The sequence below is a fragment of the Mastigoproctus giganteus genome, chromosome 10 (genome assembly GCF_048544385.1).
Source record: "Mastigoproctus giganteus isolate SK-2022 chromosome 10, ASM4854438v1, whole genome shotgun sequence".
In the NCBI taxonomy this organism is placed as follows: domain Eukaryota; kingdom Metazoa; phylum Arthropoda; class Arachnida; order Uropygi; family Thelyphonidae; genus Mastigoproctus; species Mastigoproctus giganteus.
The window spans coordinates 60,225,631-60,253,411 of record NC_143584.1 but is presented as its reverse complement, the minus strand read 5'-3'; the positions used below and the strand labels follow the sequence as shown (position 1 = coordinate 60,253,411).

At 38.0% G+C, this 27,781-nt stretch overlaps 1 protein-coding gene across 1 annotated transcript in view; it reads left to right on the top strand.

Annotated features, from left to right (window-relative positions):
* Positions 1-27,781, top strand: part of LOC150079049 (meckelin) — an 860,544-nt gene that overhangs the window by 532,471 nt on the left and 300,292 nt on the right. The window contains exon 18 of the mRNA XM_090382499.1: positions 16,380-16,478. Within this exon, the coding sequence (XP_090238625.1) occupies positions 16,380-16,478 (99 nt within the window). The remainder of the gene's footprint in view (positions 1-16,379; positions 16,479-27,781) is intronic.

Here is a 27,781-nt window from a genome sequence, read left to right as displayed (position 1 = left end):
TAAAACGAATAAGATTGTACAACCGTATTTAACTGCTTCTAAATCAACAAACGCAGACAGTATGCACCACTTCCACAAGTGCAATATGGCCTAAGTAGCCATTGCACTTTAAACCCCAACAACAACAATTTTCTGATTAGTGAAAGGGAATGAATGCCACAGTGCTATAGCTGAATGGTCAATGATGCCAAAATCAAATACAAAGCATTGTCAAGAGTATCAAGCAAATCATGCTAAGAAAATAAGACGAAGGTAGCAATGAGTGCTCGAGAACGACAAAAACTATCGAGATTAGCATTAGCAGGGGCACATGATGCAAGAAAGCAAGCTTATATAGCATCAGCCAAAAAAAAAAAGATTGCATAAAAGACAAACAGAAAATCAAGCGTTCAATTTAGCAGTGCCTTCAGTCAGTAATGTCGCTCCATCTAACAAGGACGTACCCAAAGTGAGTATTAATTATGTACAATAGAACATTTCACCAACTGTGGAGCAGATGAATTTAAATGATCATGCTCATTTTCCTTACACTAACTACTATTTACATAAGAATGCACATCGAGAGCTTGAAAGGATATTTATGAAAAATAATTTCTTTGCGATTGTCTATGGTTCGAAAATGACACAAAGAAACCAACTGCTAAAGATATACCATTGATATGCACTGCATTTCCAGTGGTGACTTCAGTGGCATAGCTGTAGAGGATCACTTAAGAGCAAGGATCTTAAGTGTTACCCAATAGCCAAGTGATACTTACAATGATTCTCTTTATTTCTCCAAATGGCCAAATGATATAATATTGTTTTGTTACCCTGCTGCAGGGGTCAGCAACCTTTTTTGAGTGAAGAGCCATTTTTGATCTAATTAAAAAAAAAAAAAAAAAATCCGAAGAGCCACACCTCAGCTCAAGCTGGGAGGAGGGAGGGAGTTTTTTAAGAAATGGAATAGAGAGGGAAGGTGTTTTATTAAAAAATATATATTTTTTGAAATATTATTTATCAATACTGAAAAAACATAAACAACTAATTAGGTACGAATTAATGTGACTTTTACTGCTGAACGTCTTGAGCGAGTGTCTCAACATCTGGCGAGTATGCTGTCTTTAAACATGCTGAGAGACTCGCATTGTTCAGACAGTTCCTTGATTTATTTTTAAAATAGTTCGTGTTCAAAAATATTTGCCTGCAGAAATTCGTCGAACCAAACACTGAGAGAAGTCCAAATGCAAATATTTTCAAATTTATATACGTGTCCAGTAAGCTACTCCACACATTGAACACAATTTGGTCCTGCTTTTTCAACTCATCTATCGCCATCCATTTGTGTAGAATTGCAAGGGCAGCCTTTTTATGAGCAACCGATTTCAATGTTAACTTCAGATTAAAAGAAACTAAACCATTAATTACTTTCCTACAAGAAACATTCGATCTAACTCTCAACACTAATCCCAAAATTTCAACCACAAGATCGGGTACCCTAATCGACGCAGTTTACCAGATTGTAACATGTGATTGCAACATTTAGATATATTGCAATCACAAGTTTGTTTGTTATTTGGTTTTTAGGAGCATTAGCAACTAAGGCCATATTGCTCCGGGAATATGCGGTGGTCATTCCCTGACCTTTCCGCATCCTCCATATTTGGTGGTGACGGGCTCGAACCCCGGTCTAATCAAGAAGCATATGCTATGCACTGCTGCTCCTTCCCACCTGGCCATGAAGGTGCCCGCAATCACAAGTATATATCTCTTACTTTAGTTATCATAAATCCATTATATCTTGTCTTCCAGCTGGAATTATGGAAATTTGAATGATCAATAAAATATTTACAATACAAATGCTCTTTGATTTCATAATCAATATATAGAAATCAAAATACCTAAAAGAAATGTGAAGATAGTAAGCTTTACGGAAATAACAGAAATGATGTCATTTCTGCATCGCGTTTTTGTGACAAATTAGTTTTACTTCAGTCCGAAATTCAGTAGGTTCTGCCAAAGATGTTTTCACATCAAAAAAATGCTAGAAGAGGTAAGCGTGAAAGGGATGATAGTGAAGAGGGCGGGAAGAGATGAAAAAGATTAAGGTGGACAACACAAAGACTGTCTACTGAAAATAGGAAGCTAAAGGGATTGAGGGACACTTCTGTGGGAGGAGCCCATCCTCACATGGATGGGCTCCTCCAGGGCTCAAGGAATAGTAAAAGGTTTCTGATGGTAGGATCCACCAGTTGAAAAGTTGGAAGGAGAGGTGGGGAAGGGGAGGATGGGAGTATGAGAAGAAAGTCATAGGATCATAGAAGAAAGTCAGAGTGCTCTATGTGGGGGGCAGAGGATACATGGCATCAGCAAGGCAGGGGTTGGTTCCTTGTGAGTTACCCCCACTGAAATCCAAGTGTGGGAGCCCCCTACTAGAACACTACAAATACTCTTCATATGTTCAAACTTGCACACTCCTTTCACTCTTACAGATACACAGGTATGTACACTCCTTTTTATTATTATTATTGTTGCTCTTATATTATTTCTCCCTGATTGGGGGATTCCACTCCGTGATGGGTACTGCTACCAAGTACACAGGGTGGTTGTAATGTCTGGTGTTACTATTGGTTAAGGAACTCTCTGACTGTCCTACAGGTGTTCAGGATTGCGACTTTCTGGAGTTCCTTGTAGGTGTTCTCTGGGAGACCTATTGCTTCTAGGCTGCCATGTAGGGTCTTTGGCACCATGCCGGTGGTTGACACGATAATCGGGATGATTGTTACTTCTTGCATGTGCCACATCTCCTTGACCTCGTATCTCAGGTTCGTGTACTTCCTAATTTTTTCCTCATGGGTTTTCTGGACATTGCTAGTGTTGGGCACTGCAATATCAGTTATTATTATTATTATTACTCCTTAAGGTGCAGACTGGTAGGTAAAAATGGCCAACAATCACTCACTCACTCATGTGCCTCTTTTCCTACATCATCATACACTTAGAGACAAAACACAGGTACCACTAAATAAACACAACTATGAAGACCTCCACACTTTTTTTTTGAGTCATCACAACTAGATTCACTCAGCCACTGTCCAGTTTACACTGGTGACTACATGCAAGTCACATTTGTACATCTTAACCTGGAAAGATACTTTTTGTTTATGTATGTACACACACATATATTTGGGGTATGACAATTAAAATCAATTAACATCAATTGGACATTCTCATTCACTCATCACACACACACACACACACACACACACACACACACACTGATCCCTTTTATAATTATACTATGGATAAATGTAGCGCACAGATTTTATAGATTTTTTTTTTCCCCCCAGGTTAAGTGGACTCATTTTCCACCCAGCGAGGTTACACATATCAACACTAACTACACTATTACATACATTCACTCACACATAACATACACTCCATCAAAAACATTTCATTTCATACCTGCACTGTGTGGGAAACAACATAAACATATAAAAAACCTCAGAGGCCTTTTTCAGGATAGTGCACAATCAAGTATTGTCCAAAAAAAAAAAAAATACTGGACTGGACCATGAATGAGAGTGTGGCTACACTGCCCAACGCCAATATTGGTGATCTGAACCAGACTTTCTTGCCTGGTTCCCCTTTTAACTCCCCTTCCCTTGGCAGGGAGAGGGAGATGGGCCCCATCTCCTCTCCCCCTGCCACCCCCCTCCTTTCACCTGGTGAGGCATGGGCCTACCTCACTGACTCTCTGGGGTTGCCTTCCATATCGTCCCCATATTTCTACCTTTTCCTCCCAACCTTCAGTCTCCCCACCCACTCTGTCTGTATGCCAGTGAACACCCTATACTTCCAAATTTAACTACACCCAAATTGCTTCGCCCACAAAACTTTCGGCCCTTTAAATTCTAGCGCTACCCCTGACGCAATCATCACTCCATATGTGTATGCTGTTTTGTTTTTGATGGTTTTTTTTTTTTTTAGGTCCTAGCCACTGAAATCTCAGGAAATTAGGTGGCAGGACCTGCCAGAGTAATCTTAAAGTACTGGAGTACATGGTCTGCCTCCACGGGGTGAAGTGTGGGCAACGTCGGGCCTCAGTAGGGGTCTGGCGGCTAAATGGCCAGAGGAACATCGATACACAACACTACACGTAAACAATACCCATATACTTTTAAATCTCTGGCCTTTACAGTATTCTGTATCACAAGACAATGTAGACCATACGGAGATGGGAGGGAACCCCTGGTGCCGTTTGACCCTAAACACACTTTACACTTTACTTTACTGGATTATCTTTTCTCTAGTTGTAGCTATGATCCTGCAAGTTTCCTTTGTCATCAAGTGCTCAAGTTTGAGCCTAGCCATGGAATTTTTTTCCAGAGCACTGCTAACTGCCTGGGAGGGAGCATATATGTCCTATATATTGACTTCAAAAGAATTCTGTATATTTTCCTCGGTGAATCAGTGGTAGATCTACTTCTTTTCTGAAGCAGAAACTGGAGGTATTTCTTCATCCTCTGACCTGATTTGCACATTTATTTTATTGTTCGCCAGAGGATGGCACAATGTTGGTTGAAGATTATGAGTGCCAGTCTCTTAATGTGTGGTACAGAAAGGATAGAGTGGATGGGAAAAATGGTGGTGTTCTGCTTTTGCTTCAGGTTGACATGGGTGATTAGCATTAGCATTTTGATGCAAGAAAGCAAGCTTATGCAGCATCAGCCAAAAAAAAAAAAAAAAAAAAAAAAAACTTCCCCTTCAGCCCTCCAATCATTCGAAATACCTGTCCAGCTGAGCCTTAAATTTATTTAAGCTATCAACTTCCACAACAAGGGATGGAAGTCTGTTCCACCAAACAACTACCTGCTGACTAAAGGCAAATTCCGCACATCTATCCTACATCTGTCTTTCCTCAATTTGAATTTATGCCCTCTCAGGTGATTATTCTGAGCAAGAGGCAGCATCCCATCAGCATTGAGCATGCTCAAACCATTCAAGGCTTTATACACCTCTTCAGATCACCTCACCGGTGCCTAGTCTCCAGACACTGTAATTTGCAAAACTTAAGCCTTTCTTCATAAGAGCAACCCTTTGTTCCATTCACTAATATTGTTGCCCTTCTCTGTACTCATTCCAGCAGCTCTACATCCTTCTTAAAATGAGGCCTCCAGACCTGTATCCAGTACAAAAGGTGTGGCCTGACCATTGCCTTATACAAGGGAATAATCACCTCCTTATCTCTGCTAGAAAAATTCCTGTATATCATTGATAAGACAGCATGAGCTGCTCTTGCAGCCCGTCTGCACTGCACAGAGAACTTCATATCTGCCTGCACAACCACCCCCAGGTCCCTTTCATTCTCTACCACTGTCAGTGTAGTGTAGTACCACAGAGCTGATACGTTGCTCTGGGGTTGCTGTTTCCCATATGTAGTACTTTACATTTGTCAATGTTAAACTTCATTTTCCACCTCTCAGCCCATCTGCTCAACATTTCCAGATCCTGTTGCAGGAGCAGCATAACGTCGTCAGTAGTGTCCTTAACAACCCTGCCAACCTTTGTATCGTCTGCAAACTTGGACATTAAGCTTGATATACCATCATCAATATTATTTAGAAATACAGAAAACAATAATAGACCCAACACTGAACCCTGAGGGACTCCACTAATAAAACACGATGAGCAGTCTCCCATGTGCAACAGTATCAAAAGCCTTTCTAAGATCCAAGTATATAATATCAAAGTTATTCCCTGTATCCAGTTCTTTTGTGACTGCATAATAGTATCCAATCAAATTGGTCAGGCAAGACTTCCCCTTAACAAAACCATACTGTGTCCGAGCTGTAACTGAAGTCTTGCCTAGATGATCCTGCAGTGCTTCTTTAACCAGTGCCCCCATTACTTTTCCTGGAACAGAAGTTAAACTCCCAGGTCTCTAATTAATTGTGTCAGCCTTTGATCCTTCTTTGTGAATTGGGGTCATATTTGCACATCTCCAGTCTATGGGTATCTCCCCTGAGTCCAAGGAAGCTTTCATAATTATGGCTAAGGGTTTGCTTACTTGCTTTTCTTTGCTGCCTCCTTTAATATAACTGGATAGATCCCATCCACCCCAGGTGCCTTTCTTGTGTTTATCTTCAACAATTTCTCCTCCACTTTACTCTCAGTTATTACAAGATTATCTAGCTTACTGCCAGAATTGAATACACCTCTGACATTCCCCTCACTGAATAACTCCTCATGTGTGAATGTCGATGCAAAATATTCATTTAGTTTGTTAGCTACCTGAGCAGGATCATCAACAGTTGAACCATCGATATCAAGTGGACCAATCTGATTCATCCCCTTCCTTCTAGAGTTTACATAAGTAAAGAACTCTTTGCTGTTTGTCTTTGCATCCCTTGCCAAAGATTTCTCATGATCTGCCTTCGCCTGCCTAACCTCCTTTGTAACTTGATTACAGATCAACTTATATCTATCATATTCTTCTGTGTCACGTGTTAATTTATATGTATCCCATTCACTTTTCTTCTCTGCCATATGTCTCATTAGTTTGTCTGACATCCATTTAGGCCTAAACCTTGAACAATATTTCTTAGTTGGTATGTAAAGCCTAGTAGCTTTCAAGATAAGTTCTTTGAATGCTTCCCATTTTGAATTTGCTGTTGGTAACATCATCAGTTAGTCCCACTGTATAGAATTTAAATTTAGTGAATGTTGAGTCAGTTTGTTTTGACATAAGCACTGGGAAAGAAAAAACAGAGTAAAAGTGTGTTACAGGCCTAATTACTTACAAAGAACAATTGTACACAGAAATAGACAGAGCCAGTAAATCAAGTCTTAAAATGGGGATTTTAACTTTCCAAATATTGACTGGAACTTGTGGGTTGGTCAGTTGCACACTAGCAAGACTTTACTCGATTTATTAGATGACTGTTTTCTACAGCACTAGGTTAAAAAGGCATCAAGAGGGAGTAATATTCTTGATCTAATTATCAGAAGTGATTGGTAATGCATTAAGAATCTTCAGGTAAAAGGAGCACTAGTTTCTTTTATCTGCAGATTGCACAGTGATCGCAGTCCATTGACAATCCATGGAATTTACTTAAATATGTAACTATCATCAAGTAACGCTTAAAAAAGGCTTTTGCTTTCTTAAGGGTTACTGCAGTGGTCACATTCAGTTTATAAGATCTATATAGTAGGGCAAACTAATGATGTTACCATCAGCAAATTCCAAATGAGAAACATTAAAGGAATGACAATTCATGAATACATCATGAATTGTTAAATTAATAGAGGAAGCTTATCTGCGAAAAGATCTAAACCTCGCAAACACATCCTAATTTATTTCACAAATGTACGTAGTCTCAGTTCTAATCTCATCGATGTCCATTTCCACATGCAGTCTGCCAAACCCCATGTACTTTTTCTGACAGAATCTCAGTTATCTGTTGATTCAACTACTGCTCATCTCAGATACCCAAATTATTCGCTGTATGATTTCTTTCACCTCAAAGGTGGTACTTGTGCATATGTCCATTCTGATATTCCTTGTCAGAGACTTGGTAATTTGGAATCTTCTCTGGCTTAAAATCTCTATACCTCATTGTGTAAAATTCGTCTGTTGTCTCTACCATTCTCCCAACTTCACTAATCACTTGGACTTTGCTCTTTGAATTCCTCCCTTTGCAACTTGACTTTCTCCAGTCCAACTTTCCTAACAGCGAGGTAATTTTCCTTGGTGATTTTAATGTTCACAACTCCAGCTGGCTTCTGTTTTCTAGTCACACCGACCTAGCTGTTCGAGATGCTGAGGCGTTTGCAATTACTAATGACCTTGCACAGATTGTTCATTTACCTACAAGAATACTGGACAATCCTAATCATACAGCCAATATGCTTGATCTTTAAGTACATGGTCAAAGTGAGAGGTCCTTTAGGCACTTCAGATCACAATTTGGTGATTGTCTCTTCTCCAATGGAGCCTTTATCTCATGGCTATTCTCAACCTCGTGTTGTTTGGCATTACAAGAATGCAAAATGGGATGACCTGTGACATTTCTTTTCTTCTTTTCCTTGGTCGGATTACTGTTTCAAAACTTGTGATGTCAAACTTTTCTCAGATCGTGTCAGTGAAATTATTCTTGCAAGAATGGAATCCATTTTCCCACACTCCGCTTTAAAATCTCCTCCTTTACCTAAACCTTGGTTTTCCAATAAAAGTGTTAAGGCTGTTCAAGAGAAGAATGTTGCATATCGTAATTGGCTTGTTTCTAATTCTTCAGTTTCAGTTTGTGCCTACACCAAAGCTCACAACAATTGCAAAGCAGTTATTAATCAGTTCAAACTAGAGTTTGAACAGGCTAAGAGTAGAAAACTTGCTTCTTACCCTAATGGTAGCCGAGCATTCTGGTCTCTTGCCAAATCTATTGGCCACAACTTTTGCACATCTCTGCTACCACTTCTGTCCAAACCAAATGGTTCTGTTGTCACTTCAGCCAAGGATAAAGCTGACCTGCTAGCTTCCTATTTTTCTTCCAACTCATGTATTAATGAACTTGGTAAAACACCTCCCACCATTCCCAACACGCTTCATTCAATGCCTCCTGTGGTCTTCCGCCAAAAGGATGTAAGAGGGATTTTGACGAATCTTTATGCTAAGAAAGTTCCAGGTCCCGATGGTATTTCTCCACTTGTTCCCAAAACCTGTGCTCCTGAACTTACTCCTATTCTTTGCCTCCTTTTTTCACTTTCTTATTCCAAAGGTGTTTTTCCTTCTGCTTGGAAATTTGCTCATATCCAGCCAGTTCCTAAAAAGGGTGACAAATCCTTCCCATCCAATTATCGTCCCATTGCAATTACTTCTACTCTTTCTAAAGTAATGGAGAAATTAACCGGCAACTCTTAAACTACCTAGAAACCTTCCGTCTGATCAACAATCTCCAGTATGGATTCCATCAGTGTCGATCCACTGGTGATATTCTGGTTTATGTTACCCATTTATGGACAAATTCAATGAAAAGTTTTGGTGAAACACAAGTAGTTGCTCTTGACATCCCAAAGGCTTTCGATCATGTTTGGCATAAAGGTCTTCTAAACAAACTTCCATCTTATGGTTTGCCAACTGTTTTTTGTAACTGGTTATCCAGTTTTCTCTCTGATCGGTCATTGAGGGTGATGGTAGATGGCTCTCTGTCTTCTAACTTCTCCACTAATGCCAGTGTCCGCCAAGGTTCAGTTCTTTCCCCCACTCTTTTCCTCTTGTATATTAATGTCCTTCTTCAATTGACTGGAAATCCTATCCATAGTTTTGCCGATGATAGCACATTGCATTCCAATTTCCATTTTGAGAAACCTTGCCTGCTCAATCAGCTTCAACTTCTCGAAAATCTGCTACCAATTCCTTAAATGCCGATCTTCAGGTAATTCTCCAGTGCGGCAAAGAGAACTTAGTTGATTTCAACCCTTCTAAAACTCAGTCTTGTCTTATATCTCGCAAAAAGGATTCTTCTACTCCTATGCTTATCCTTGGTGACACTCTGATTTCTAGGCAAAAAGATATATCTCTTTTGGGGATTACCTTGACTTCTAATCTCTCTTGGCACAAGCAGATTAGAAATATTGCTTCCTCTGCATCTAAAAAACTTTGTTTTCCCTTTTGCTCTCAGCATTGCTTTTCTTCCAAACAGCTGCACACTCTGTATAAATTGCAAATGCGTCCTACCATGAATATGGTTCCCACATATGGTGTGGTGCCCCCAAAACCTCGCTCAGGCTTCTTGATTTCATTCAGAAGAGGGCAGTTAGGTTAATTAATGATTCCTCTCTAACAGAGTTTCTTCACTCGCTGTCTCATAGACGTACTGTTTCTGCTGCATGCCTCGTACAGATATTTCCATGTGCAGTGTTATTCTGAATTGGCTTCTATAATTCCCCTCTCTGTCTTTCAAAACAATCCGAACATATGCAGCCGCTGACCGGGCTAGCCAGGTGGGTAAAGTGCATGTTTGGCAACCCAAAGGTAATGGGTTTGAATCCCATCTTGAGCTTGGATCAGAGTAAAAATCCAAAACCCTTGGGAAGTGCGCTATGGCCACAGAAGCAGATGCGACAACAATTAACAAAAAAAAAAAAAAAAAAACACGTGCACCCAACATCCATTTATTGTCCAACTTCAAAACCACAGAGCCAACTTTTCATCTTCCTCGTTTATTCATTCACCTGCCGTTTTCTGGAACATCCATCCTTCATACGTATTTCCTGAAAATTACAGTCTACAGAAGTTCAAGTCAAATATCTTTTGTCTTCTCAAGCTCCAACCCAAGCACTGTACTAAGTACCATAGGTTCTAATACCTCTCGTGTTTGTGGTTTACATAAAAAAAAAAATCATAGAAGCTACTTGGCTTTTTTGTACCAACTGAGAAATACTCTTCAAAGTGTAGGCCTACATTCATGTCAAATGAAGCAATGAGACATGAAAGTGAAGAAACATACATGTGATTCATATAAATTATCACACAACACAGAAGCCTATGGTATATATAAACTTGTCTGTAATCAATTCATAAAAGAGGTTAGGCAAGTGAAAGCAGATAATGAGAAATCTTTGGCAAAGGATGCAAAGAAAACCAAGAAAGACTTTTTTACTTATGTATACACTAAAAGGAAGGGGCCGATCAAATTGGTCCACTTGATATCACTGGTTCAACTGATGATCAGCCTGCTCAGAATGCTTATAAACTGAATGAGTATTTTGCATGTACAATCACACATGAGGAATCCTTTAGGGAAGTAGAAGGGAGTATATGATGAAAGTCTTGTCGATCAATTCGGCCCTGGAGGGATTGTGCAAGGCTCAAGGGGTAGAATTTTTCTCAGCCTGGTCTGTGCTTGTTAACAGGAGAGAGTGCTTCTACAGGGATGGGATACACTTAAAAAGAAAGGGAGTAAGAATATTTTCTGAAGCTATCGAGGCAGTGCTAGGTGGGTCGGAAAACTGCTAGCTTTGGGGGGATACATGGGCTAATAGATTAACAGTAGCCACTGGCAGAGGTGAAAGTGATTCTTGCACTGCTTCTATTGGAATGAACAGCAGCCTGGAAAATAAGATGCAGGGGATTTCAGACTGCTGTGAGTCATTGCAGTACAAGTAAACACATGAGCTGTGTTAGGGTAGCTAAGAATAGAAACACATTCATGTATACTTGCATGTACACCAATGCTGGGAGTTTAGTAAATAAAATTGATGAATGCCATATACAAAATGTCAAAAAATGAAAATCTTGAAAATTTAAATTGCCATCAAAGTGATGTGTGAATTTTAATATTCCTTAAGTATGGTTTTGACTTTTGCTCTGCATCTCTGATTTTGTTGAAATTTCAGAAGTATATCCATAAAAAAAATCAGATTTGGTATATGCCTGTGCATTGGATCACCTAATAATTGACTGAAGCATTTGATGAGAATACCAAGTGTTTAAAATAAATGTAAAATGAATATCTCGAGTCAGAAAAATTACTTGAAATTACTAGATTTCTGACATTAATTTACGAGGGCTGTTCAATAAAGAATGGTCATATTTTTTTTTTTTCACAACGTACCTTTATTACTCATCCATATTTTGATGGTCCTTTTCAAAGTAGTTCCCATTTGACGACATGCACTTACCCCAACTTTTCTGCCATTCTTCAAAATTATGGTAGAACGCACTTTGTTAACATGTGTTTGAGAATCACCTCTGATGTCTTTATAACTTCTGATGACTGGAAACATTTTTCTTGCAGGGTGGAAGGTCAGGGCTGTAGGGCGGATGAGGAACATATTTGCCATTAATGCTGGCTGTGAGGGCTCGCATTGTTGTGATCCACCCACCTGCATGCAGTTGTGGTCATTTGATGAATGTGATCCCAGTACAGTTCTGTAGTAAGGCATTCAGTTGTGGTCTTTTGCAACGAACATGATCCCACAAAGTGTGCAATATAGTTCTGTAGTAAGATCCCATAACAGTTGTATTGCATGGCACAACGTGCTGACAAACCATTCTTGAATGTGAAAAAGAGAAATGATTGTAATCTTTCCTGCAGAATCAACAACTTTTACTTTTTTTTTTTTTTTTTCCCCAGTGTTGGTAGTGACGTAGTCTTCCAAAACAGAGCTTTGTTGCTTACTCTCTGGGTTGTAATAATAAATCTATGTCACATCTGCTATTATCACCTTGTGCAGAACCTCCCCATCTTCAGTAACCATCCTTTGCGGCTCCTGACCTCCATGTGAACTTGTTAATGCTCAAGTGTAAGTAGTCTTGGAACCTAGCATGTATCATATGCAAATTGTTATGGAGAATACCCTACATGCTTCCTACTGATATTCTCAACATCTCCACCAGTTACCTAACTGTGATATGACAATCTTCTCTCATGATTACAGAAGCAGTGTTTATGGTTTCTGTGGTGACAGCAGTGATTGGAGCTCCAGGACAACCTATATTTGTGATTGAATCACATCCATGTTTAAACTACCAGCAAGCTGTGCTATTCGGATTCACCATAAACCTCTTTTAACATTATGTATGTTTCAGCTGACATTTTCTTGAGATGGAAACAAAATTTGAGAGTGGCATACTTGTTCCTCATGTGTCATGTCCATTGTTACATAGGTGATACTGAACAGGTACCAACTGCCAAGGTCATTCCATGTGCACAAGTCAACAATAGTAAAGTAGTAATAGTAAAGTATGGTGTTCATGAAAAATTATGATAATTCTCTATTGAACAGTCCTCATATTTTTGGTTTTGATAATAATATTTTATATGTCATGTTTCAGTTTGAAGTGTGTTATTTGAATTATAATTTGCCAGTGCATAACATAATTCAGATTACAAGTTTTTGTTTGATGTTGTTTGGGTGACTATTGTTTCACTGTTGTTAGTGGACTTCACATTCTGCACAGTTGATCATGTAAGTGGATTCTAATTATTTAATTGTGAAAAGTCTTCATACCTTTTTTTTTTTTTTTTTTTTTTGTTGTTAATACAGCAGTCACTGATCTGACACAGAATTTCCAAAGTCCATGTCAAATTATGTATACAAATTTCCAATTCCATATCATTGTTCACAATATTCAAAAATAAAATAGTAAACCTTTAATATTACATCACCATACAATATTATCAATTTTATTTGCAGATTTATTGTCCTCTTTTATTTGTGGTCTGTGTCACATGTTTTGTGCACTTGATTGTTGAAATTCAATTGATCATGGGAAAGCACCGAAATCAAATGTGGCTCACAAATTCTTTAATTTTTTAAGACATCTTTAAATTTTAAAAATGTTTTTAAAATAAAGCATATATTGACATAACTTATTTTAAAGTTTTTACTCTTAAAGTTTTATTTTAAAACTTTTAAAATAAAGAATAAAACTTTAAGCTATATATTTCTGCCCTATGTGCTTAAAACACATTCCACAAGATATTGCTTTTGCATTTATATGATTATGAAAGCATCTACAAGGCATTGTGATGATATTTAAACCTGGTTTTCTTTACCATTAATTTATAAAAATAAGTAAATTAAAATAATAATTAAATAATTATATAAATTTTTATTATATCTGCTATATTGTTGAGATAATAAATACATTTAAGGAGTACTTAATTTTAAATAATTTATTGCTTTCCATGGTATCATGCCAGACACATGCACCAGATGGTGTGACTTTTAGGTATGAGCCATTAGAGGGTTAAAAAAACTTTTATTGATCAATATTTCATAAAATGTTGGCCCACATTCGGCTTAAATTAAACATTGTGTCCTTGCAGGGTGGACTTTGAACTTATTTCTGATAATAGGAAAGCAGTATTTTATTCTATTCCTTCAACATGGTAGTCAATTCATCTGCTGATTATAGGAGTATTGTCCTATCCCAAAGCTTGTATTCCAGTTCATGGTGCATTGTCACATTGCATTGTGACATGATGCATTGTCAAGCTGAAGCAGAAAAGGGTCCTTACCAGGACCCTTTTCTGCTTACATGCAAAACACTTAGAATACCAGTGTTTTGCATGTAATTTTGTTCTAGGAATGATAACTTAGTCCAAACCATGAGAATCAACCCCAGATGATCACAGCACTTCCACCAAACTTCACAGCTCAAATTGCACATTCTGGTAAATAACATTTGCCAGCATCTGCCAAACCCAAATGCAGCAATCAGATTGGAAAACTGTGTACTACGTTCATCACTCCATAATACAGCTTTCCAACTTTCTGTGAACCTATTATGATAGGTTGTGCATTAGGAAAGTCAACATTGTGTACTGTGATGTTTGTATGTTACTGCTCCCTACATATTATCTCTGTACTAATATCATTCCTGTGGCCTCCCCGAACTTCTGGCTTAGAGTATTTGTTGGTGCTGCTGTAGGGTGCTACACGAACAGTGGCTGATTTAGCACAACAGTTTTTCCATTTGGTGATTACATCAGCCACCGTTGATTCAGGAGGGGCTCACATCTGTTGAGTATGGGCTTGGTACACTCAGGGCCCTGAGCTGGATATCATAATTTTTCTCTTTCTTGGTGATTCCCTTCTACTTCTGATTCTTGTTCTCTCTCTCTCTCTCTCTCTCTCTCTCTCTCTCTCTCTCTCTCTCTCTCTCTCTCTCTCTCTCTCTCTCTGTCAGGGTGATTCAAAAATTTTTTTTTTTTTTTTTTATCTGGTGCAGAATAATCCTCAGGCTTCCTTGCACCATATGCTAATAATAATAATAATAATAATTTTGCAATAAAAAATCTAACGTATGACTGCAATTTTAAGTTTTCCTGGTACAGGTTGGTGAGTATGGTTAGTTTCCCTAAATCTCAGGAGATGGCTGGACATTTTAGGCAATATGGTATACGAACGGATATGTACAGGTAGTTCTCGACTTTACGAGTTAATTCGTTCCTAGCACGTGCTCGTAAAGCTGGAATTTATTTCCCATAGACATAAGGTTAAAAATAGGGGTTACGTTCTCAACAATGAAATTAGTTAGCTAATTACTTTGTTTAAACGATTGATTTATTGAAATAAATGAAACTTGATTTTACGTAGCCTGTAAAATCAAGCAAATTATAATAATAGAGAAATTATTTATGACTTACAAATGTTAAAGAATGTTTATTCTTCATCATAATCATCAACCAAATGCACACTTGTTGATCACTCATTGTTGGCTCGACACTCGTTGGTTTGTTGCACAAGGAGTCGTCTTCTTCAGAAGTGTTTCAAGAGGCATTTATTTCCAAGATAATCTTCTCTTTTAATTATAAATTTCACGATTGCATACATAAACATTTTTTAACGGCACACACACAAATTGCAACTAACACGATTCACATGGAGAACAAGTTTACGAAGCTTAAAATAAAAGGAATGAAGAGAAGATTCTGAAAATTTATTTATGTGTTTTATACGATTGAAGATTTCAATAAAGGGAAACACATTTCACCATAATAATGTAAAAAACCACACAATTCCAGCTATCGGTATTTTTGCAAATGCAAGAAAATCGAGTTTACTACCATTTATAATTGCTTGCAGTAAATATAATTGTTTATAATTGCTTGTAGAAGCCAGAAAGTGCAAACTGTTTTTATTGTTTTATGGTCGTGACCTCCAGAAATGTGCTTTAGAAAAATATCACAAAGGTGTTTAAAATTGATTCTTATAACGGAACATATGATAACAATGAAAGTGTAGTGCATTTTTAATGATTTGAATTGGTAACTAATACAATTTACAAAACACACTCACGACCTTTTATATGGCCTTAAGGTCACGCTTGTGACCTTAAAAATGACATTTTAGAGAGTAAATACCTTAATTATACAGCAAAAATTTCAAATGAATTACCAAAAAACAATGTGTTATTGGGTTCACATTATGATATTTTAACGATGTGATGGTGTCTCTGGAACTGATTAATATCGTAAAGCGGGGTACACTGTATTGTATAGATACACACGTGGTTTGGAATGCGGTATTTATGAATGTTTAACATAAATTTTTTGCAATTAATGTTCATCTTTTCGATTTTGTTGATACTTGATACATGGGAAAAAAAACTTGTAAAGCGAGAACTGCCTGTATGAGAGTATGTTACAATCATACATATCTGTTATTTTATCTAATTGGCTCCTGTTTCGAAGCCAATTAGAAAAAATACTAGATAAAAAGAATTTTGTTACATTTTTGCATTCTTGATGTTTTTTTTTTTTTTTTTTTTTTTTAATTATTGGAAAATTATAATATGATAATAAAGGGAATAGAAATCTCTTGATTTATAAAATTTTTAAGCAGCAGTTGTATAAATTATACTTAAAAAATCTCTTTGTTTATTTCAGGTTCTTGGTAAATACTTTCTGTTCTTATGTGGGAATCTGGCAACTGTATTCTTCACTGTTATGTTTTGTGCATCGCTGAATTGGCTGATAATATTTAAGGTCTGACGTTACTTTTTTTTACTTTTTTACTTTTGCTTCTATTGTAGTGCAGATGAATTGATTTTTTTTAACTTTTATTGTGTATTCTTTTTAGAGGCATGATTCAATTTCACCTATTTCCAACTTTTCTTGTATTTTTATTCTTCGCTGTCATTTATAAATATCTGAATTTTTCTATAAAAATTAAAGTATTATAAGATTCACTTTCACAAACACATATTATTTTATTTAATATGTTGTTTTAGCAAAGAACAAACACATTTATCCATTTGGTAACTTTACCTGTGTCTCTCCCTATTTTGTTATTACAGTGTGTGTTGCACCTCATAACATATTTGGCAGTGGTGGAGGAAGGACAACAGACCCCAATCATTCGCCTCTCTGTTTACCATAAACAACTGCTTTTCCTTTTCCAAATTTAGTACAGGTCGACCCTCACTAATCCGGCAGCATTGGGACCTGTGGGGTGCCAGATTAGTGAGTTTGCTGGATCACTGGTAGTTATTTTAGCACATACATTTTGCCCAACAGATAACCAGCTTTGCTCCTCTGGTATGAGTCATGATTTCGATTCAGTTGTAGGTGGTAGATGACTTCCATCAACCGGTGAAATACCACCACTTTGCTTATTGGAGGCTTGAAGTAGTGAAACCCATGTTTAGTCTCTAGAGCAAAGTTTCCGGCATTCCCCTCTCCCCATACTTCTCCTTCAACCCATGCACGGTACTAAGTACTATAGGTTTTAATACTTTTCGTGTTTGGGGTTTTCATAAAAAAAAAAAAAAAAAAAACCTTTAACACGTTGACTGCCAAGCTAGTATAAGAAAAAAATTTCCCGGGGGCCAAAAAATATTTAGGAAATAATTTGATTAATAATTCTAAAATAAATATTGTAATGTCAGTGTTGTCATTTTTATGCTTAAAATATATAAAAAAAAAAAAAAAAGTCTTTTTTTTTTTTTTATATCGCATATATGTGGCCAAGTTACTTTATTTCTTGAGAGGCCATGTCAGCCACATACGTGTGACGCTATTATGGCATACACATGAAGGTCATTTGTGATTAGTTTATTGCACATTCGGCGAGCACTGCAATAAAACTAATTATAATAAAATAAATTCTCAAACATCGCAATAAGTTTGTCAGTATTGTTAGAGATTTTGTGAAAACAAGTTTGTTAGCGCGCTGTATTATTATCCATCATATTGTGTTGTGTTTTCCGCAAGTTTCTATAAGTGTGTTGTAAAAAAAAAAAAACAATCTAAAAGGAATGGCTAAAAGAAAATTACTAAGATAAGAGGAACTGAGAGAAATTTCTGGAATTTATAATTAAGCAGAGTTAAACTTCTCACAGACACACCGATGTCGAATTTTTTCAGAAGTTCAACTTTATCTGTTACGGACGATGTTTGCGCTTTACACCCTGAAAGGCACTTCCTTTATGCACTGGAACCATGGCTGGGTTTAAATGTGAGCAGGATATAATAATAAATACAGAAAAACAAGTGGGAATGGCTTCCCAGTGTTTACGAGTCCGTGCTAACAGCTGATGCTGCAACCAATGCCACCAAAACAGTAGCAGCATGTCGGCCCAGGTAATTTGAAATTACATTCGCGGAAATTATGTCTGAATTAGCGGTAGAACCGGATTAGTTGTTTGTTGTTTGTTTTTTGGTTTTTAGGAGCATTAGCAACTAAGGCCATATTGCTCCGGGGATATTCAGTGGTCATTCCCTGACCTTCCCGCATCCTCCGTATTTGGTGGTGACGGGGTCAAACCCGGGTCTAATCAAGAAGCGTGTGCTACACACTGCTGCTCCTTCCCACCTGACTACGAAGGCACCTACCAGATTAGTGATGGTCGACCTGTAATAGCAGAATGAATCTAGGACCATCGATGTAAATCGATGGTCCTAGATTCATTCTGCTATTACTCTATTTTTCCATTTAAAATAAGTTCACTACCAACTTTCCTCTGTCAAATTTTTGATAAAATGAATATTTAAAAAAACATCAGATTTAAAAGTATTTCTGAATTCCAAAATATATATATATATATATATATATATATTTGATAATTGAGAGCTATTGAGTGCTCGATAATTCCTATATTCTATTATATTATAAATCAACAGGGATTATCTTTATTTTAGATATAGGAAGCTTCTTTTCCAACTCTCCTAGTCCAACTCGCTAATAATTCTTGAGGATGGCGATATCTATTTTGTAAAGCAGGTGGGACATCTTCCCCACTGTCAGAACTGTAGTGTTCAGGCCGTGTGGTCTCAACAATGAGTGCTCATGACTGCTGTGTACAAACACCATACTTCTGGCAGCATGGAAACCATTACTTGGATTGGCATCAAATTAGATTTTTGAGGTCTAAACTGTTTAATAAATACGGGCTGATTATTTCTTTCGATCCTATAGCTGGACTTTAGAGTTAAATTTAGGGGGTTTAATAAAATTGGATATGGGGGGGGGATTATTCTCTACATTCCTTAAGTCGGACTAGAACTTTTCGGGCATCATGTTCATAGGAACGGAGCAACTTACAATTAATTGTGAGTGACTGTTATTGTGTGACTGGTGTTTGTAGACAGCAGTCATGAGCACTCATTGTTGAGACCACACGGTCTGAACACTACTGTTCTGACAGTGGGGAAGATGTCCCATCTGCTTTACAAAATAGATATCGCCATCCTCAAGAATTATTAGCGAGTTGGACTAGGAGAGTTGGAAAAGAAGCTTCCTATATCTAAAATAAAGGTAATCCCTGTTGATTTATAATATACAGTGAAACTTCTCCTAACGGACACCTCTCGTTAACGGACATCTCTCTCTAAAACGGACATTTTCAAATTCCCCAACTCACCTCCATTGGTTTTAACATGTTTTCAGCTTCTGTCTAGCAGACATTCTCCGTAACGGACGCGGACAGGCAATCTGCACTGTTTCGTTTAGATTAGCACTTAATTTGATCTCCCCATAACGGACTGCGGGAGAGCTCACGGCCGTTTTTCTAGGAACTTTTCTTCCACATATTGCCTCAATCCATTTTCTATTTCCGATTCTCTGAATTTTATCAAGGTTTACGTCGCGGTTGTAAACCCTTTTTCAAGAATTTTTAAGGCACGTGTAAAACTTCTGATGAATTCGGTGTGTGCAGGGGGCGGGGTGAATTTGGTCGGCCTTTCGTCTTTTGAGTTTCAGTTTTCAGTTTTGTTCAGTGTTGTGTGAAGTGCACAATGTCTTCTCGTAAACATTTAACTTTAAAAGATAAAGTCGAACTCATTAATGCGTATGATCGGCAAAAAAAAAAGTGTTCGCAATCTCGCTGCAAAATTCAAAATCGGGAAGACACAGGTAAGCGACATCCTAAAGAAAAAAAATGAACTGATCAAACAATTTTGGCAACACGGAAATGATCATGTTCAAAAATCATTCCCGAAAACTGTTGGACTTCAAATTGACAATGTTACATATGAGTGCTTTTGTCGCGCACGTGCTAAAAAAATTCCCATTAATGGGCCTATTATTAGGGAAAAGGCTTTGGAGGTTGCGAAATCTATGGGAGTAAATGAGTTCAAAGCTTCTGTGGGATGGCTAGACAAGTTCAAAACTTGGCATAAAATTTCTTGGAAAACCGTAAGTGGTGAAGGTGGATCTGTTGATACTGGGGTTGTAACAGAGTGGACCGTCAAATTGGAAGAGTTATGTCGTGATTTTGAAGCTAAGGATATTTACAACTGTGACGAAACAGGGTTGTTTTTTAAAGCTCTTCCTGAAAAAAACAATGAGTCCAAAAAACGAAAAGTGCCAGGGCAGAAAAATTTCTAAGGAACGCTTGACTACTATTGTGTACAAATATGCTGGGAGACTTTGAACAACCTCTTTTTATAGGAAAACCACAAAATCCTCGTTGTTTCAAGAGCATAAAGCTGAATCTTTTGAATGTTGACTGGAAGTCTAATAAAAAAGCGTGGATGACACGAGGTATCATGAGCGAATGGATAAGTCACTTTAACCAAAACATGATTCGTCAAAACAGAAAAATTATTCTTTTCATGGATAATGCTGCATCTCACCAGCACATTGAATTGTCCAACATTCAAATCGTTTTTCTGCCACCAAACACATCAGCAGAGTGTCAGCCCTTGGATCAAGGGATAATAAAAAATTTTAAACTTCACTACACAAAACGTGTTTTAAGACATCTCATTGCAAACATGAACGATGTAACATGTGCGAGTGACCTTGCAAAGAAAATCAGCATCCTAGATGCGATTCAATGGATTTCCTCTTCAGTAAATGTAATTAGAAAACAGACTGTCGTGAACTGTTTTGTAAAGTCTGGCTTCTCAAACGCAAAAACTGAAGTTGTGAACAGCAATGTGGAACACCAAGAAGAACAAGAACTTCAACATCTATTGATAATGGACGATACTTCAGCTACAAGTGACCCTGGCTACAAAGATATAGACTCGAACCTCACTACAGAAGATGGTGCTCTAGATATCAACGACATTATCATCGATATTTTTCAAGAAGTTCCTCATGAGAAAGAAGAAATGGAAGGAGGTCATTCTGTCGAAGAACATATTAACGACGAACCACCGATGAAAATAGAAGAAGCGCTCATACAAATCAATCGTTTAAAAATGTTTTTCGCCGCTGAAGAAGATACTGAAGGACTTTCGATGGTTTCTTCACTCCAAACAAATGTTGAAAACAAATTATCAGCCGGAAGATGCAGAAGAAAATAAGTAGTAGTAGTAGTAGTAGTGGCACTTGATGCAAGAAAGCAAGTGTAGCAAGTGATTACTGTATGTATTTTTCTTAAGATAAAGTCATAATATGCATTGCACAATTGTATGTATATTATTTACAAAAATATTGTGCAAAATCTGTATATAATTTAATTTAATTTTACATTAAACGTTTAACGATTTTTCTTTATCTCTTGTGTATGTAATTGTATATTATTTACAAAAATATTATTCAAAATCTGTATATATTTTAATTTAATTTTACATTAAACGTTTAACGATTTTTCTTTCTTTCTTTTTTTTTTTCTCCCTCAGACTTCTTGTTAGCGGACACTTCTCTCTAACGGACAGATTTTCATTCCCCATGGCTGTCCGTTAAAGGGAAATTTCACTGTATATATATATATATATATATACACAGGGTGTCTCAAAAATATTGAGGCCGTTGTTCGGCATTTGTTCTTGAGGCATTTGTTCGGAAAACTGCTAGTTGCGAGATTCACAGACTAAAAGATTAACAGTAGCCACAGGCAGAGACGAAAGTGATTCTTGCACTGCTTCTATTTTATGAAAACCCCAAACACAAGAATTATTAGAACCTATAGTACTTAGTACCGTGCTTGGTTCGGAGATTGAGAAGACGAAAGAAGATATTTGTTGACATTAGACTCGAACTTCTGTAGACTGTAATTTTCAGGAAATACGTAGGAAGGAAGGTTGTTCCAGAAAATGGCAGTTCAATGAATAAACGAGGAAGATGAAAAGTTGGTTCTGTGAGTTTGAAGTTGGACAGTAAATGGATGTTGGCTGGTGGCGGCACGTGTTCGGACTGTTTTGAAAGAGAGAGTGGGAATTATAGAAGCCAGTTCAGAAGAACAGTGCCCGTGGAATTATCTGTAGAAAAGGCATGCAGCAGAAACAGTATGTCTATGAGAGAGAGAGAGAGAGAGAGAGTGGAGAGACTTCGTTAGAGAGGAGTCATAAATTAAGCTAACTGCCCTCTTCTGAATGGAATCAAGAAGCTGAGAGAGGTTTTGGGTGCACCATGGAACAATATTCCATGGTAGGGCGGATTTCCGAATTGTACAAAGTGAACAGCTGTTTGGAAGAAAGGTAACGCCGAGAGCGAAAGAGAAAACCAAGTTTTTTAGATGCAGAGGAAGCAATATTTGTAATGTGCTTGTGCCAAGAGAGATTAGAAGTCAGGGTAATCCCAAAAAGAGATATATCATTTTGCCTAGAAATCGGAGTGTCACCAAAGATAACCATAGGAGTAGAAGAATCCTTTTTGCGAGATATAAGTTTGTTTCTAATTTGTTTTTTGGAGCAACTAGAGCCATATTGCTCCAGGGATATACAGTGGTCATTCCCTGACCTTTCCGCATCCTCCGCATATGCTGGTCACGGGCTCGAACCACGGTGTAATTAAGAAGCATCTGCTACACACTGCTGCTCCTGCCTACCTGGCTATGGAGGCACTGCGAGATATAAGAAAAGACTGAGTTTTTGAAAGATTGAAATTAACTAAGTTGTCTTGGCCCCACTGCACAATTACCTGAAGATCGGCATTTAAGAATTTGGAAGCAGATATTCGAGAATTTGTAGCTGATTGAGGAGGGCAAGGTTTTACAAAATGGAAAGTGGAATGCAATGTGCTATCATCGGCAAAACTATGGATAGGATTTCCAGTCAATGGAAGAAGGTCATTAATATACAAGGGGAAAAGAGTGGGGGAAAGAACTGAACCTTGGGGGACACCGGCATTAGTGGAGAAGTTAGAAGACAGAGAGCCATCTACCATCACCCTCAGTGAGCGATCAGAGAGAAAACTGGATAACCAATTACAAAAAACAGTTAGCAAACCATAAGATGGAAGCTTTTTAAGAAGTCCTTTATGCCAAACACGATCGAAAGCCTTTGAGATGTCAAGAGCAACTACTTGTGTTTCACCGAACCTTTGCATTGAATTTGGCCATAAATGGGTAACATAAGGCTTTTGCGACTTCTCGTGTGGGCTTTCTTTACCTTCACCAATATCACTTCTACCCCCCATTATATATATTATGGATCTCCCACGTGAATAAGTTTGTGAAGTTACATAGTTGTAATTATTAGTACAAGGAGTTTCCGAAAAGTAAGGTAACACATTTTTTCTCTCAATGATGTTTGAAATTACACACCAAGAAATAAGTGAACATCCACTACTTCTCCACAATGGATCAGTTTATCAATATCAGGACTGAAGAAGTTCATGCCCACACACATTAACCAATATCGCACTGCCTGATGAACTTCCTCAACTGGATGCAAAGGATAACTTTGATATCATATATTTGGATCTTAGAAAGGCTTTTGATACTGTTGCACATGGAAGACTGCTGAACAAATTGGAGGCATGTGGCATTGCTGCCATGGATAAAGGGATGGCTGAGTGGGAGAAGACAGAGAGTGGTAATCAATGGACACTGTTCATCGTGGACTAATGTTATTAGTGGAATCCCTGAGGGTTCAGTTTTGGGTCCATTGTTGTTTTCTGTATTTATAAATGATATTGATGATAGTATATCAAGCTTAATGTCCAAGTTTGCAGACGATATGAAGGTTTGCAGGGTTGTTAAAGACACTAATGACAGTATGCTGCTGCAACAGGATCTAGAAAAGTTGAGCAAATGGGCTGAGAGGTGGCAAATGAAGTTTAACATTGACAAATGTAAAATACTACGTATGGGAAGCAGTAACCCCAGAGTAACATATCAACTCTGTGGTACTACTCCTGACCGATAACACTGACAGTGGTAGAGAATGAAAAGGACCTGGGGGTAATTGTGCAGGCAGATATGAAGTTTTCTGATCAGTGCAGATGGTCTGCAAGAGTAGCTCATAGTGTCTTGTCAATGATATACAGGAATTTTTCTAGCAGGGATAAGGAGGTGAGGTGATTATCCTCTTGTATAAAGCAATGGTCAGGCCACACCTTGAGCACTGTATACAGGTCTGGAGGCCTCGTTTTAAGAAGGATGTAGAGCTGTTGGAACAAGTACAGAGAAGGGCAACAAGATTAGTGAATGGAACAAAGGGTTGCTCTTATGAAGAAAGGCTTAAATTTTGCAAATTAAAGTGTCTGGAGACTAGGCACTTGTGAGGTGATCTGATTGTGGTGTATAAAGCCTTGAATGGATTGAGCATGCTAAATGCTGATGAGATTTTTTCTCTTGCTCAGAATAATCACCTGAGAAGGCATAAATTCAAATTGAGGAAAGACAGATGTAGGATAGATGTGCGGAAGTTTGTCTTTAGCCAGTGGGTATTTGGTTGGTGAAACAGACTTCCATCCTTTGTTGTGGAAGTTGATAGCCTAAATAAATTTAAGGCTGAGCTAGACAGGTATTTGGAATGAACAGAGGGGTGAAATGGGAGCGTTTTTTTGCCTCTACTAATGCTAATGCATGGTGAAATGCTTCCCTGAAAGGTGTTTTTTCAGCGGGCTGAACAAATGGAAGTCAGAAGGCACTAAGTCTGGGCTCTAGGTGGCAATGTGACAGAGTTTCCCAATGATTACAGTGCAGCCACTCACATGTGGTGTGTGGAGTTGCATTGTCTTGCAACAAAATCATGCCACTTGCCAGGAGTCCTGGTCGTTTGCGTCGAATGTTGGTTTTCAGTTTTTTCCGACGTTGCATAGTAAAGCTTGCCCACCCGATGTCAATGCCAACACGGCCCGCTTTAAATTCTTTCAGTTTTTTCCGACGTTGCATAGTAAAGCTTGTCAGCCCACCCGATGTCAATGCCAACACGGCCCGCTTTAAATTCATTGCCAAAAACACACCTGATTCTTTGTCATGCCCTTTTTGCCATACACAGCAACCAGTTCATGCTGAATGTCACTTGGTAAATTGTTTTGCTTGCAAAAAGTGAATAACTTTTGGTTTTGGACCAAACTCGCATGGTAACCGCCATTTTGCAACTGGAATCTGCCGTGAGGTGACAGTACCCCAGTGCTGCACTGGCAATCTTTTTGAACGTCATTAACAGCTCTATCTGTCCACGACATTTCATCTCATTCCCTTTCACCATTATTAAGAAAAAAAAAGTGTTACCTTACTTTTTGGAAACCCCTCGTATTAGTGACAAATGATGCAGTAAAGCAAACTTTATACAGCACCAGCAAAAAAAAAAAAAAAAAAAAACGTCCCATTTCACCTCACCATCCCCTCCAACAGTTTGTCTTGTTCTTCCTTGAATTTATTCACGCTATCCACTTCCACAACATCAGATGGAAGTTTGTTCCACCAATCATTCCCCTGTCAACTAAAGGCAAACTTCCACACATCCATTCTGCAACCATCCTTCTTCAGTTTGAATTTATGCACCCTCATGTGCCTAATCTGAGCAGGAGGAAGAATTCCTTCAGCATTGAGCTTGCACAATCTATTCAAAGCCTTAAACTCCTCAATCAGATCGACTCGCAGATGCCCGGTCTCCAGATGCTGCAATTTGCAGAAATGAAACCTTTCTTGGTAAGAGTAAGAGTACCCCTTTCTTCCCCTCACTAATCTCATTGCCCTTCTCAGTACTTGTCCCATCAGCTCTATGTCCTTCCTAAAATTAGGCCTAAAGACAGTGCTTGATATATGGCCTGACCACTGCCTTATATAATTGGATAATCACCTCCTTATGCCTGCTAGCAAAATGCTTGTAATATGTGATCATGAGCAGCCCTGCGCTTGTCTGCACTGTTCAGAGTACTTCATATCTGACTGCATAATTATCCCAGGTCTTTTTCATTTTCCACTATTCTGAGTAGTGGTACCACAAAGTTACTCTGAGGTTACTGCTACCTGTATGCAATACAGGTAGCAGTAACCTTATTGGATATTGTATGCAATACAGGTAGCAGTAACTTTATATACCTCAGAGTAACTTTATATTTGTCAAATATTAAACGGTGCCATCACCATAGGTACAAACACCACTTTATACAAAAGACAAAAGGTGCGGTGGTAATATCCCAAGATTGATGCAATAGATGGATAAGCATAGAAGTATACTTGACTATTTTGTCATAAAGTGCAAGTTCTGTTTCTGAAAGTTTAACTTACCATCTACAATAATACCAAAAAATTTATAGGAGTCAACCATGGAGGGAGAGAGAGGGAGAGAGAGAGAGAGAGAGAGAGAGAGAGAGAGAGAGAGAGAGAGAGAGAGAGAGAGAGAGACACCAAAAAGTTTAATAATCAGTCGATAATTAACCTGACTGCCCTCTTTTGAATGGAGGCTAGAAGCTTCAGAGTGGTTTAGTGATATCAAACCTCTCTGAGTTTTTGGTGTCACCACCCCCAGGTATGGGAACAGTATTACATGGTAGGGCAGGTTTGAGATGTGTACAGTGATTAGCAGTTTAGAAGAAAAGTAATTATGAGAACAGAAGAGAAAACCCAGTTTTTTAGATTCAGAGAAAGCAGTATTTGTGATGTGCTTCTGCCAAGATAGACTAGAAGTTAGGGTAATCTCTAATAGAAATATGTGATCATGTATAAACATCTGAGTAAGTAGATAAACATATGAGCAGTAAAACTTTTATTTTTAGATATAAGACTAAGTTTTAGAAGGGTTGAAATTAACTAAATTATCATTTCCCGACTGGTGAATTACCTGGAGATCAACTTTTCAGAATTTGGTAGTGGGTATTCAAGTAGGTTGAAGCTCTTTGTGCAATGCAGGGCTACTCAAACTGGTAGTGAAATGCAATGTGGCATCTGACGATGGCACATCCCCCCCCCCACACACACACATGCACTGCATTCAGCCTCCTTCCAGTCACTGGCTGACAGAATAGAGGCAGCAAGATTATGCATCTTAGAGTTTCCCGTAGGATCTCACCATAATGCCAAACATCATAACCTCAAAAGACATTAATCGTGCCACATGCTGTAAGAGATGTGGAGTTGACAGAACTTTGTTCTGGAGACTAAACATGGATTTGACCATTTCAAGCTTTGCATAAGCAAAGTTGTGATATTGCACAGTTGATGAGAGAGAAATATATTATTGTCTAGTGACACTTAGGGGCTACTTTTCGCTGTGCAGTATGATGTCACACCTCAACCCTGCATACATTATTCTCACTTTGATGGTCAACCCAGGCATAGCCAACCATTAGGTGCAGTGTTTCAGGACTTGCACATGGTGGGTATACCCATGGTTACTAACAGTTCCACCATCATTAAGTTGCAAGCCGAGGATCAGTTATTGAAGAACAGCCTGGCTCCACTGAAATTCCACTCAATTCAGCAGTGTGTGTCATTTTAATATCAGTTCCACCATCATTTTAGACACCCAGGTAACAAGCCTGACATACCTGAGAGAATATCTTTGACAAACCTCAAGGACCAAACTAAATAATAAAATAAAATACTTATTATCTAAAAATCTATGGCTTTTATGTAAAAGCCACAGATTTCTATATAATATAATAATTGACATTTGTAATAAATAATTTAGTTAATGTCATAAATTCCATTCATTGTCTACCA